General features: G+C 35.6%; 1 protein-coding gene across 3 annotated transcripts; it reads left to right on the forward strand.

Annotated features, from left to right (window-relative positions):
• The first annotated feature begins 843 nt into the window (after positions 1 to 843).
• On the forward strand, positions 844 to 11,962 carry LOC18110978 (5'-3' exoribonuclease 4). Of its 3 annotated transcripts, XM_006389257.3 has the most exons (22): positions 850 to 1,243; positions 1,813 to 1,915; positions 2,019 to 2,095; positions 2,176 to 2,367; positions 2,529 to 2,648; positions 2,749 to 2,811; positions 2,896 to 3,042; positions 3,122 to 3,286; positions 3,714 to 3,791; positions 4,991 to 5,077; positions 5,637 to 5,717; positions 6,390 to 6,485; positions 7,495 to 7,565; positions 7,986 to 8,114; positions 8,225 to 8,301; positions 8,395 to 8,435; positions 8,531 to 8,605; positions 9,456 to 9,607; positions 9,710 to 9,814; positions 9,894 to 9,969; positions 10,497 to 10,576; positions 10,845 to 11,962. In XM_006389257.3, the coding sequence occupies exons 1-22, from the start codon at positions 1,037 to 1,039 to the stop codon at positions 11,518 to 11,520; spliced, it is 2,898 nt and encodes a 965-aa protein (XP_006389319.3). In that variant the 5' UTR covers positions 850 to 1,036; the 3' UTR covers positions 11,521 to 11,962. The 3 variants fall into 3 exon arrangements, 2 of the variants coding, with proteins under 2 accessions (XP_052302324.1, XP_006389319.3); XR_002977340.2 differs by lacking the exon at positions 10,845 to 11,962 and having other exon boundaries at positions 844 to 1,243; positions 9,710 to 9,801; XM_052446364.1 differs by lacking the exons at positions 10,497 to 10,576; positions 10,845 to 11,962 and adding an exon at positions 10,179 to 10,490 and having other exon boundaries at positions 844 to 1,243.
• The last annotated feature ends 607 nt before the right edge of the window (positions 11,963 to 12,569 follow it).

Raw genomic sequence — 12,569 nt, forward strand, 5'->3', positions numbered from 1 at the left:
TGGCAACATGATAGCCAAATTCACAACTTGTATCGTATTGAATCTTGGCCCTTCAACATTTAAAAATGTTTAAATGAACTGAATTTTATCTTATTTTTCTAAATTGAGTATCAATCGAGCACTGAAAAATCTTCTTGAAACTACAAGATCCCCGTATCAAGACAACTAGAATCAAATATCAAGTCAAGTCTCAAATAAAAAAAATAATAAGGTATCAAATTGGAAAAAAAAAAAACTGAGGGATTGAAAAAAAAAAAAAAGAACATTAATGCCCTCCTGATTGTGCAAATTAGTCCATGAAATTGGTAAAAAAGAGGTTGGATATTTCTTTTCTTTAACCTTCCAAATTATTCTATATCAAATAAACTATATGCAAGCATGAAAAATAAATCACTAGGATCAATTGCAAATTAAAGTAATGTCAAGTGACCAAATAAAAAGAAAAGAACATTAAGGGACCAAAGCATAAACAATTCCAGGGACCAATTTTTTTTGCTGTTGTTGTCTATATTGTTTTGTGTGTAGAGCTACATTGTTTTTTTTTTACATGTATTCAATTTTTTCTTGCATTAATCTCATAGATATAATATTGCCAAAGAAGCAATTTTCAAAAAAATATGACGAAGTCGTTGTTTAAATTATTTTTATATGAATTTATTTTTTCTACCTACTCAATGGTTTAACACCTTTTTTTTTTAATCTAGCCAAATTTTGATCATAACATTAAAGCTGGACCGGTTGAATATCAAAATGGTACAATTAGTCACCGGTCTAATATTTTCTTCCCCAATTAACCCCCAGCTCCCGCCCAAAAGCACACCTTTCCTCGACATCATTCAAGTCCAAAGTCCAACCACTACCCAACGAATCTCCCTTTACGCGGGCAATCTCGTCCATTTGCCTGTCACCGCACGCACCGTACCCAACACCGTTACAATGACCCTTCCTTCCAATCAAAAACCCACAAGAAAAACCACTCGCTTCAATTCTCCGATCTCGATCGAACCAGAGCCGGACTTAGCCAGAGAGTCTGGACATGGGTGTACCGGCGTTCTACAGGCTTCTCGCAGACCGATACCCGCTATCAATTTCGGATGTGATCGAAGAGGAACCTCAAGAGGATTCGAATGGAAACTCCAAACCAATCGATGTTTCAAAGCCTAACCCTAACGGTATTGAGTTTGACAATCTGTATTTGGATATGAACGGGATTATCCATCCCTGCTTCCATCCTGAAGGCAAGGTACAGTTTACCAACTTATACTTGTATAGTTTTCTGGAATCTTAGCTTCTTAGGGTTTAAAAGGAGGTTTTTTGTATTTGTAATTGAATTGCTGTTAAATTTTGATGCAAATGCAATTGACTGTCGTTAAATTTTGATGGTTTTTGTTCGCTGCAAAGCTATACTTATACAGATTGTAAAGTTTTAGCTAGGGTTTAAAAGAGGGGTTTTTTTGTGTGTTGTTGGATGTAGTTGTTGATTTTGATGGATAGTGTTTAAAATGAACATTCATTTATAATTTTACACATGTTATAGGGTTTCGTTAAGGTTTAAAAGATTGAAAGTTTTTGTGTGTTATTTAAATGCTGTCCATTTTTCATGGTTAGTATTGAATGGAAGCATATATTTACGCAAGTTGTAGAATTTTATATTGTAAGATTTAAAAGAGGAAATCTTTGATTTTGTTTGTGTGAATTAATTGTTGTCAATTTTGATGGTTTGGGCTTAAAAGAGGTGTTTTTTTTTTATATATAGTTTCTGTGTGTAATTGAATAAGTTGAATGGTTTCTTACTTTTGATTTTATTTACAGCCTGCACCTGCTACTTATGATGATGTGTTCAAGTCCATATTTGCTTACATTGATCATTTGTTTGCTTTGGTTCGTCCAAGGAAACTACTTTTTATGGCAATTGGTAGGGTTCTTGTTTTATTGAATTTGTTTTTTTAATCGGTTTTGGTATTTGTTGAATTTATAATCATTTAAAGTTCATTGCTTTTTTCCTGGGATAATTGTAGATGGGGTTGCTCCTAGAGCTAAAATGAACCAGCAACGGTCGCGACGGTTTAGAGCTGCAAAAGATGCTGCTCAAGCAGTAAGATTGAGATAATTTAATGGTTTTTTTAGTGGATCCTCTTTTGTAGAAGCGATTCATTTTATTTATGATGTATGTAGGAAGCTGAAGAAGAAAGATTGAGGAAAGAATTTGAGGCTGAGGGGGAGCTTTTATCCGTTAAAGAAAAGCCTGAAACATTTGATTCTAATGTTATCACTCCTGGCACTCAATTTATGGCTGCTCTTTCGACTGCGCTTCAGTATTATATACAAAGTAGATTGAATCACAATCTGGGCTGGCAGAATACCAAGGTGTGATGGATGTTCTCCTTTCGCTTAGTTTGTTATAGATCGGATCATTCCTTGTCTTTGGAGTAATCCCTTCTGTATCTTTTGAATATACTTTCGGCTTTTCAGGATACTTTGTGTTCTCTAAACTTATTTATGGGGCTGCATTGGGTGATTATTTGAAGGTTATTCTTTCTGATTCAAATGTTCCTGGTGAGGGAGAGCACAAAATCATGTCTTATATAAGATTGCAACGCAACCTTTCCGGTTTCAATCCAAACACACGCCATTGTCTGTATAGTCTGGTGAGCGTGTTTCTGATTTGAGGCATTTCAGATTTTATTGTTTTATTATTGTTTTGGCATCTAACTGCTAATCCTATGAAAATATTTTGTTTGTGGTCAGGATGCAGATTTGATTATGCTGTCATTAGCCACGCGTGAGGTTCACTTTTCCATATTAAGAGAGGTTTGCAGCTCATATCCTAAAGTTGGCATCATTTCTCCATCGATTATTGGTCAGTCATAAATTTTATGTGCGTTGATTGTACAGATAGTTACACTTCCCGGGCAGCAGGATAAATGTTTTCTCTGCGGTCAAGCTGGTCATCTTGCAGCTGAATGTCGTGGCAAGCAAGGAGATGATGCTTTAGATTGGCATGTGGTAGATGATACCCCAATTCACAAGAAGAAATATCAGGTTGAAGAACAGACATCAACTGTTTCCATTTGTTTCCATCTCGTCGTAGTATTTCTAAGCAGTTTCCTTATTTGAACAGTTCCTCAACATCTGGGTGCTGCGAGAATATTTGCAATATGATCTGGACATTCTGAACCCACCATTTGCTATCGACTTTGAACGAATAGTGGATGACTTTGTGTTCCTGTGTTTTTTTGTTGGCAATGACTTCCTTCCGCATATGCCAACATTGGAAATTAGGGAGGTATGTAAGTAGCAAGCAATGGTTATATGAATGAGTTTGGGACTGAACAACAGGCTGAGTTCCATTTGTTTAGTTTTTCAGTGATCAACTCTTGACAAACAATTATTATGAGATGAGGTGGTTTTTGTTTTGTAGCTTGTTTGTGGTGCTCAGCTTCTAGTTCGTTTGGATGCTTTTTAGCTAATATTAAGTGACATTGATCTGCTTTTGTCCTCCAATCTCTCCTCTACTTCTTACTATGAAATCTTTTCTTCTTTTGTCAATGAAAAAGAATGATATTGATGTTTTTATTTATATTGGCCATAGTTTTGTTTTGAAGTTCTGTTGCTTCATGGTTTTCACTTTGCTGTTCTTCCTGGTGCTATCTACACTATATATTGACTCTTCAGTTTTATCAACTTCATCATCACGTCCTTTCCTGATTCAGGGTGCTATAAGCTTACTGATGCATATTTATAGAAGGGAGTTCTCTGCAATGGGTGGTTATCTTACTCTTGCGGGTGAGGTAATTTCTCTTTTTTATGTTCTCTACCATACTTGTGCCTTTGACTATACTCTGGAATTAATTTATGTTTCTCATTATATGAAATCTGTTAAAGATTTGGAATACGACATTAGTCTAATTTTATATCATGCATCCATTTTTTTCATTTATCACAATTATGATCAGGTGGAAACTGTGCGCAACACTTGAAAATTTAGATTAACATTGTTAATGATGGTCTGTTCATTCTTGTTGTTTTCCTCCCACCTTTGCTCTAACTGTTCAAAACCAAGTTTTTTTTCTCATTTTAGTTTAGATAACTTCTCCTTTTAATCAAGTGGATTTATTCAATAAAATCTGCTAATAAAAATTAATAAATAATTTACAAAGTTATAGACAAGAACTTCTGTTAGAGTTTGTAGTGAGAGGTTTTTGTTGTTTATGAGCAATGATGTTTTAAGACTTCTGGTGAGTGTAGTGTTTCTAAAAATACTCAGATTCATCTAAGTTTTCTAACTTTGGACTTGATTTCGAACTCATTTAGCCCTTCCATTTCATCCTATAGCCATCTGAATTAATGTGGACCACTTGAGACAAGAGGATACTAGTGATAACATGGGATTTTTGCTTTATGTTTGCTGGAAGATATCATTCTAAATATTAGAAAGTTCATACATTATCAATGCATTTGGTTGTCTCCAAATAGAATTAGATCTTAGCTGCCCAATTCCACCCTTTCCTCTGTATCTCTTTTATCACACTTATTTGTTTGGAAATTGAATTCAGGCTTGGCTCATTTTATATGCTTGAATTTCTAGAATGACTTGCTTGCTAAACATGTGCTATAATATTCAGTGGGTTCTAGCCAAGATATAGACATGTTATAGCCTGTCTTGACCCCTAGTTATTCTAAAATACTTTTTTTATTTCTCCTTTTCTCTCAAAGAAGTTCCTTTTTGGCTCTGAAAGTCTTACTTGGTTAGATAATCTTTTTATTAGTTATTGCTCTGTCACCCATATCATGAAATAGTTACATCTATCTGCTGGATTTGCCAAATAAACTTCTTCTTCAGTGCTTCTTTCCCCTTTTAAATCACCATGGCTTGTATTTCATACTTTTTATGCTGCTTTGTTGGTTACTTTCAGGGAATGATTTTGCTCCACTATTGCGAGCATGAGTTCTAATGAATGTTCTGATTTCAATTAGCTTCTGTATACAGGTTTTCCTAGATAAAGTAGAACACTTTATTCAGTGTGTTGGTGTTTACGAGGAGCAAATCTTTCAGAAGAGGACTCGTATACAACAGGTGCTTTCTTTTTCCATGCATGGACTTATAGTCTTCAGTTCTCATCCTTGGGTCTAATGCAAACATCTGCATTTATTTTTACTATTTATTGCTGGTAATAGCATGTTCACTTGTTGGCTAGAAACTTTTTATGTTTAGATGACAATTTATGTAAAATCTTGGCAATGATTTAACTTATCTGTAACTGTAAATTTGCTAGATACAGCAGGTAGGATGTTGGCCCTAAATGAAACCCCATATGCTGCTCCTGATTTACTTTATTAGTAGAAGTATTAGGTTCTGTAAACCATTACAAAATTTAAGAACTCCGAAAATTGGTCTAGTGATAAGATTTTTGCTTTGTGTGCTAGAGCTGAAGAAATTTAGGGGATTCCCTTATCTTGTTTGGAATGCTTAGTTCTCTAAGATTTACGTCAAATTTTTATACACACATTGCAAAGCAGACTGTACTCTTCTTTCTATTTTTCTTCTGTGGCAAATTTTGAGTTTTGGAGTCATATACATACTGTCTTCTCTGGTTATCTTTTTGTTTGTACTTGTGTGGATAATCTGTTTTCAGGCTTTCGATAATAATGAAGAGATGAAACTCAAAGCAAGAAGAGAGTCCTCTGAAGTGATACAAGCACCAGTTGTAGATAAGGTTTGTGCCTATAATATTTTCATTTGATGATATGGATTTAAATAAATGTGTTGTGTTCTGAATTTGCCTGCGAAAAATTGTTTAGGATCTATATTAAACAAAAATGAACCAATTATCAATTCCTTGCCAGTTAGTTTTTGACAGAAACCTCAATCCTCTCTCATTTTTTTGGACTTCCTTCTCCATGTATAGACGAAAGCTCGTTAGAGGAGTTGATGCTTAATATTGTTTCTAATTTCTCAATACAGGATGTTGGTCATAACTCTTCGAGAGAAAGGAATATAAAGCTAATTTTGTATGATTCCCATGTTGTGTTTGGTGACCTAAGGATTTTTCTTTTCTTAATAGGGTTTTTATGATTTAAAAAATAATAATTGCTTTTGCTTTCTAACTGGTAAATCTGTAACTTACGGTTGTGCCTTAAGTTCCTTGTCATCAGAGGTAGATTTTATTTTGTAGATAAACAGCGAAGATTATTTTGATTCAGTAGTGTCTTAATATTGAACATCCATTTACTCTAGCAGGCTCGTTTTCTGTTTGATATTTGCAAGTTTGCTTATCCATGGCCTTGCATCTTGTGGGCCAACTGAGGACAATGTCAGCCCATTTGAAGGCTAGTCTGGTTGTCCATTTTTCCTGGTATAAAATTTGGTTCATTTTTCTTCTTGTCAGGTTAAATTAGGGGAACCTGGATACAAAGAGAGATACTATGCTGAGAAATTTGAGTTGTCAAATCAAGAGGAGATTGACAAAGTTAGAAAGGAAGTGGTAAGTTGTTTTTTCCTAATCATGCAATTAGCACCTTAGCATATCCATATAGATTATTATCTGCATTTTCTCTTGGTAGCAAAATTTTGTGTGTACACAGTAGTTCATGACAACCGTCTGTCTCCCCCAACCAGTCCTTCCTCTCCTTAAGAACCCCAAGGCCCCAACATCAAAGCTGCAAGGTTGCTTGTACATATTTTTTTTCCTGTAGTTATATGGTCTTCATTCTGAGATCCCTTGGCATGATGAAGTACATTAAATGAGTCTTTCAATCACCCTTTTTAATTGATACACCATGGGGTGGTTTTCGTTATAGTTATTAGTTTATCTGGGTGACCTTGAGTGCTACTTGTCTCACTGTTGTGCTATCAACTTGCTGTTGGCTTCTCATTTCCAGTTCCTAAGAGTTCATTTATTAGTTTATCTGGATGATCTTTGGGTGTCATTAGTCTTATTGCTGTGCTATCAGCATGCTATTGCTTCTTGTTTCCAGCCTCAAAGAGTTCACATTTTTTTCAACAAATGAATATGTTCTTCAATGTGATTGTATTTGTTTTATTATGATCTCAAGTTCCATTATTTTCTCCAACTTTTCATTTTGAGATTTCTTAATTTATATTGACTTTAGTTTGAAGGTGTAATATAATAAGGTGAACTTCACAGATTTACATGAAGAAAATAAGGCTGCTTTTGAAAAATCAAGGAGTTTTGCATGTTTTTCCTTGAATGGGAACACTATTATGTACTATCTTAACCAAAGGAAAAAAAAAGAGAATAATGAATAGATAGAGAAAAAGTCAGTTGCTTGTCATCATATAACAAATAGAAATCTGGTGTGACAGAAGATTTGGATGTAGGAAGTATGCCGGATATGGTTTCTGGAGTATAATTTTTTTTTATGTTGCTAATGATTCCTTTTTGGTCTCCCCTGTCCCTGTCACTTGTTTTCTGTACAACCAATCATGTATCTGAAGAAAAAAGAAAATAACATTTGATGTTGTTCATGCAGGTATTGAAGTATGTGGAAGGATTGTGTTGGGTCTGTCATTATTACTTCCAAGGTGTTTGCTCTTGGCAATGGTCAGTTCAATAAAGGCAGAAACTAGAAAGTCATTATACTTCTTTTCACTGGCTATTTAATTTTTTTTATTGGAGTTTCAAGCACAAGCATGTGCCCAAAAATACAAACCTATATATGAATGCATAATATCTTGAAGCTCTATACATGAGTGAAGAAATAATGGAAAAGAGGACAGTAAGTTCATTGAAAGTTGAGAACTATAGTTCTATCCGTTTTGAAGGTGGTTTTGACCCTGAGCTCTTAAGCATATGACCTGCCAAACAATCCAATTTATATGGCTTGTGACACCTAAATTTAACTTTGCCATCACTCTGCTCATCAAATGGACAAAAATAGGCTTCCATTCACTCTATAAGCTTATATGATACGGTTCCTTACTGCAATTAGTTGAAGTTGGAATTCTCTGTTGTCTGTTTCAGGTTTTATCCGTTCCATTATGCTCCATTTGCTTCAGATCTTAAGGATCTGGGTGAGGTGGAATTAAACTTTTTTATTGGAGAGCCATTCAAACCCTTTGATCAACTTATGGGAACGCTACCAGCTGCAAGGTTTTTTTTCTTTCTTTTTTATGTGAGCTCCTTGCATTTTCAATTTTACTTTGGATACTCTGTCTGATTATTCTTTCTGTGCTGTGTGTCATCCTTTGGGCATACTACAGTTCTAATGCTTTGCCAAAAGAATACAGGAAATTGATGACCAATCCATCTTCACCAATTCATAGATTCTTTCCCTCAGGTAAAAGAATTGATTGAAGGATATTGATTAATTTACCTCAAGGAAGTGTTTATCTTCTTCACAAGATTAATGGGGTTTCTTTATTGTGGACAGATTTTGAAATTGACATGAATGGCAAGCGCTTTGCTTGGCAGGTAAATTATTCTGTATTGGTTATCAATACATGTGTTTTAACTATACCTTTTCTTTTTCAACTGATTATATTTACCTTATATTTATTGGAAGCTAGGGTATTGCCAAATTGCCATTCATTGATGAGAGGAAATTGCTTGCCCAGACAAAGAAGCTTGAAAGCACTTTAACGGTATTTAGGTTTTTTAAAGTAGTATCCAATAATTTCATCCATCGTAAACTATATTTTAATTTCTCTTGTATGTGTTGGCCATTTTATTAGAGGCTTTCACTCTGCACATGTTCTTGTAAATATAAACTGCTACCTGCTCCTTGCTCTCTTGGATGTTGAGCTATTCTTTTGGAGGCTTTTTCTCTGATATTTTCAGAGATTTGAAAAAGAAAAGTATGCAATTAATATTTGGGAAAACATATTTAATGGAGAAATGCCACTGTCTGAGAGATCAATTTTGTGCAAAGAGAAGGATTCGTGATGTGATATTTTAAAAAACCTGTTGAGATTCCTAGTTATAATGTATTTCTACTGATTTAGATTCTAGGAAACAATATCAGTTCAAATACTGATTTCGGAGAAAAAATATTTATTTGTTACAAATGCTTTTGTCAACAAAGGTTCCTAAAGTTTATTTCTTATGTTACTGTAATGGAGGTTGGGCTGTTAACATAAACTCGTATTCATTTATCTTATTACTTGTGTAACTTTTTAATAGTCAATTATTTGATTGTGTGATCTGATAGTTTTTTGCTAAGTTTTGTATTTGAATAAATCCATGTTGACTTTTGAGTGATTTCCATACCAGATGGACAAGTTTTTTAGTTTCTGATATATCCTCCTGTACTTAAATTTCTCCTGAAATTTAATTTGTAAGCACCAAGGGTAGTTTAGAGTTGGCAGTCAGTTGTGTTCACACCCCTATAATGGGTTTGATCCTTCAGAAGCTAAACCTTGCTGTTTTGTGGCATATCAGTCTTCTTTTTAGTTTGGATGTCAAGTATGTTAATCTTTGATTTGCTATTTGCAGGAGGAAGAGCAGATCAGGAATAGAGTGATGCTTGATTTGCTATATATTCATCCTGTTCATCCATTAGCTCAACTAGTTATTTCATACTATCAACAGAACGATCATTTATCTGAAGGTGAAAGATTTGCTTGGGAAATTGACACAAGAGCCAGGTTAGTTGGTCTTAGTGTTGATTGATCTTTTAGTTTGAAGTTGTCAAATCATTATTTATGTGTGCTGGCTTTATTATCTCATTTTACACTAACCTTTTACAGTGGGGGGATGAATGGTTGTCTTTGGTTATATGAGAGAAATGTGCGGAGAAGTGTGGTCCCCTCTCCTATACTTGGATTGCCAGCCTTAGAGGGTAACCAAGTTTTGTAAGTTCCAACTTTTTCCAGTGCTGTTTTCATAAGCTGATTGATCCTTGGTGTAATGTTGTGTACTTTTTCTATGCAGAAATATCACATTTCTAAATCCTAAAAACCGTGCACACATCCCAGAAATTCCTGAGGGTGTAGTCATGCCTGAAAAGGTGTGTGAGCTCTAGATGCCTGTAAATTTGGTTTATTTTGTTATACGCAGAAAAGCAAGGACATGAAATTTCTGTCAACTAATGATGTGGCAGTGATTCAATTCATGCATAAAATAATGTAATAGTGTTATTGGGTTTCATAGTTTAGAGTTTACCGGAGCAGTAAACTGGGATTCTTCTGTGAAAATTAATTGGCCATGCCTGAAAAGGTATGTGAGCTCTAGATGCATGTTTTTCGAAGGTATTGTTGGGCAGTAAACTGGAGGCAGTCCTTGTGTTCAAGGAAATTGAGTTTGGTCATGGTTTCTGTTTCTGGAAGTTCCCCCCTGCATATGGGTGGAAGTGCTGATGCAATTGTAATATAATGGTCATGTTAAGTTTGCAGGTGCAAGGATTCTCATATGTTGTTTCCTTGAAGACATTTTCTTTGGATAATGTGTTGTGCCGTCACAGGGTTTGATGTTAGTTGATGATTTGATTTCACAAATGTCCATGGCTAATTTGAGGCATGTTCTTGCTATTTGCAGATCGTAAAACCTGTAGATCTTAAACCATTCCCCACATTATGGCATGAAGATAATGGCCGGAGACAGCAAGGCAGGGAAAGGTACGAATGGATTTCCACATCTTTGCAATGATTGATTTGCATTGGTTTGTAATGTTTGGGTGGTTAGGTTGAATATGGGTGACATTTGTTCATGACCTGCTATTCTTGACAGACAATGCATCTCGCTCAATTTATATGTGGAGAAAGGAAGGGTTTAATTGATATCCTCTTTTTTTTTCTCTGAAAAACATAGATTGTAGGGTTTAGAACTTACTGCTTCGTCTTCTCTTAAATAGCCTAATTCACATGTGCTGTCTCTGTATTACAGGCCACAAGTACAACGAGCAATAGCTGCCCCCTTCCTGGGGGATGCAGCTCATCGTCTTGTCAAGAACACCCTTAATATCAAACCAAATGGTTCATCCTCTAGAGTGTTTGACCAGCAACTATATCATAGTATCCCCGGCAATTACACATTCTACAGACCAAGACCAGCTGGACCAGCTGGTTATGGAAGGGGCTATTGGGATGATCCAAACTATCATTATGCACAGCACAGTAACCAGCAAGGCCTGATGAGTAATCCTAGGTATCGATCTTTGTCAAATGGTGTGCAAAGCAACCGACACAACTTTAGGACTCAAGACGGAGTACAGTACCATCAACAGTATCATAACTTGAGTACTGGGGTGTCTGCTCTGACTGTAGAAGAAAATATCAGAAGCAGGGCACCTGCAGTGATCTCACCTCGAATGCCGAATCCAGGAAACACTCCAAACTTACAAAATCAGGCCGAGCAGAACACAGGTCTACTTTCATCACCACCCACCAATTGGATCAACAAAACAGCTGCAGGAAACACTGGAATGTACTTCAAACAAAAATCAACATCGATAGGTCCAAATGAGAAGCAGGTGAAGCAGGTTTATCAGGTTAAGACACAAGTAGCTCAGGAGACGCCAGATATTCAAGCTCAGGAGACGCCAGATTTAAAACAGCAGTAACATTTTATATTTGAAGAATCTTGCATGTTTTTGCCACACCCACATTGCAGTGGCAATGCATGTTCATTTGAATCTTTGCATAAGCGCAAGTTTTTGGCGAATTTACTCGGTTTGGGCAACAGTCACAGAAACTATTCCTGGATGGTATGCAGCTGCAAGAGCTCGTGGATGTTAAAGAGTATAATATAGTGAACAGTGGCCTTTTTGAGATCCACTTTTGATTTGGTGCGAGTTAGCATACTGCATCTCACCTCATTCATGTTGCAGCTGCTTTCATCCAGATTTTCCTATTTGTTTACCAGATTGTCGTAGAAAACTGTATCATACAAATGTTTGGTTGTAATCGGGCATCTATCTCAGAAATGTCGTCAGTATGTACCGTATTTTGGATGATGTAATTCTATGCAGTATCCTTTTTAGTGACTCGGAACTTTTTGCTTCAGGATTTCTGTGCAAATCTGACAGAATCTGAAGGATTGTTCCTTACGAAACCTTAAACGATTGCCTGATGAGGAGAAGCTTTTTCCAAGTTTGAATTCGATCTGCTTGAGGGCTCCATCTTCCAGTTTAATTTGCGAGGTGACGTGCTCAATGACTGAAATTAACCCGGTTCTATGGCTTGCTAGAGCCCTCTTTGGTGTGTTTTTACTGGCTCACTCACTGTTTAAGGTGGCAGAGATGGTTCTCTCCAAAGGCCCTTTCTATCCAGGGTTGGAGTTGGGATATCATTCTTGCTCAAGTTTCAGCATTCTTTCGTCCAACATTTTCCATTTAGAGGTTAGCTAGGTGCTCACGCTATGTAGTAGGCATGGAAAAAAAAATATTTAGACGAAGCAATGTTATTAAAGAAGCAATAAAATTTGAGACTCGGTGATTGATTTGATGAGTTTAATATACTTGATTAATTTAACATGTGAAATTCTAGATTTAAAATCAATTAAAAAACTCAATTTCTAATTAATTTAATATTTTCAATTAATTTAATATTGAATAATGAATCAAAAAATAATATATCAATTTAAAAAATTAGCAATCTAAATAATAAAAAT

Source organism: Populus trichocarpa, chromosome 13 (assembly GCF_000002775.5).
Source record: "Populus trichocarpa isolate Nisqually-1 chromosome 13, P.trichocarpa_v4.1, whole genome shotgun sequence".
Classification (NCBI taxonomy): Eukaryota; Viridiplantae; Streptophyta; class Magnoliopsida; order Malpighiales; family Salicaceae; genus Populus; species Populus trichocarpa.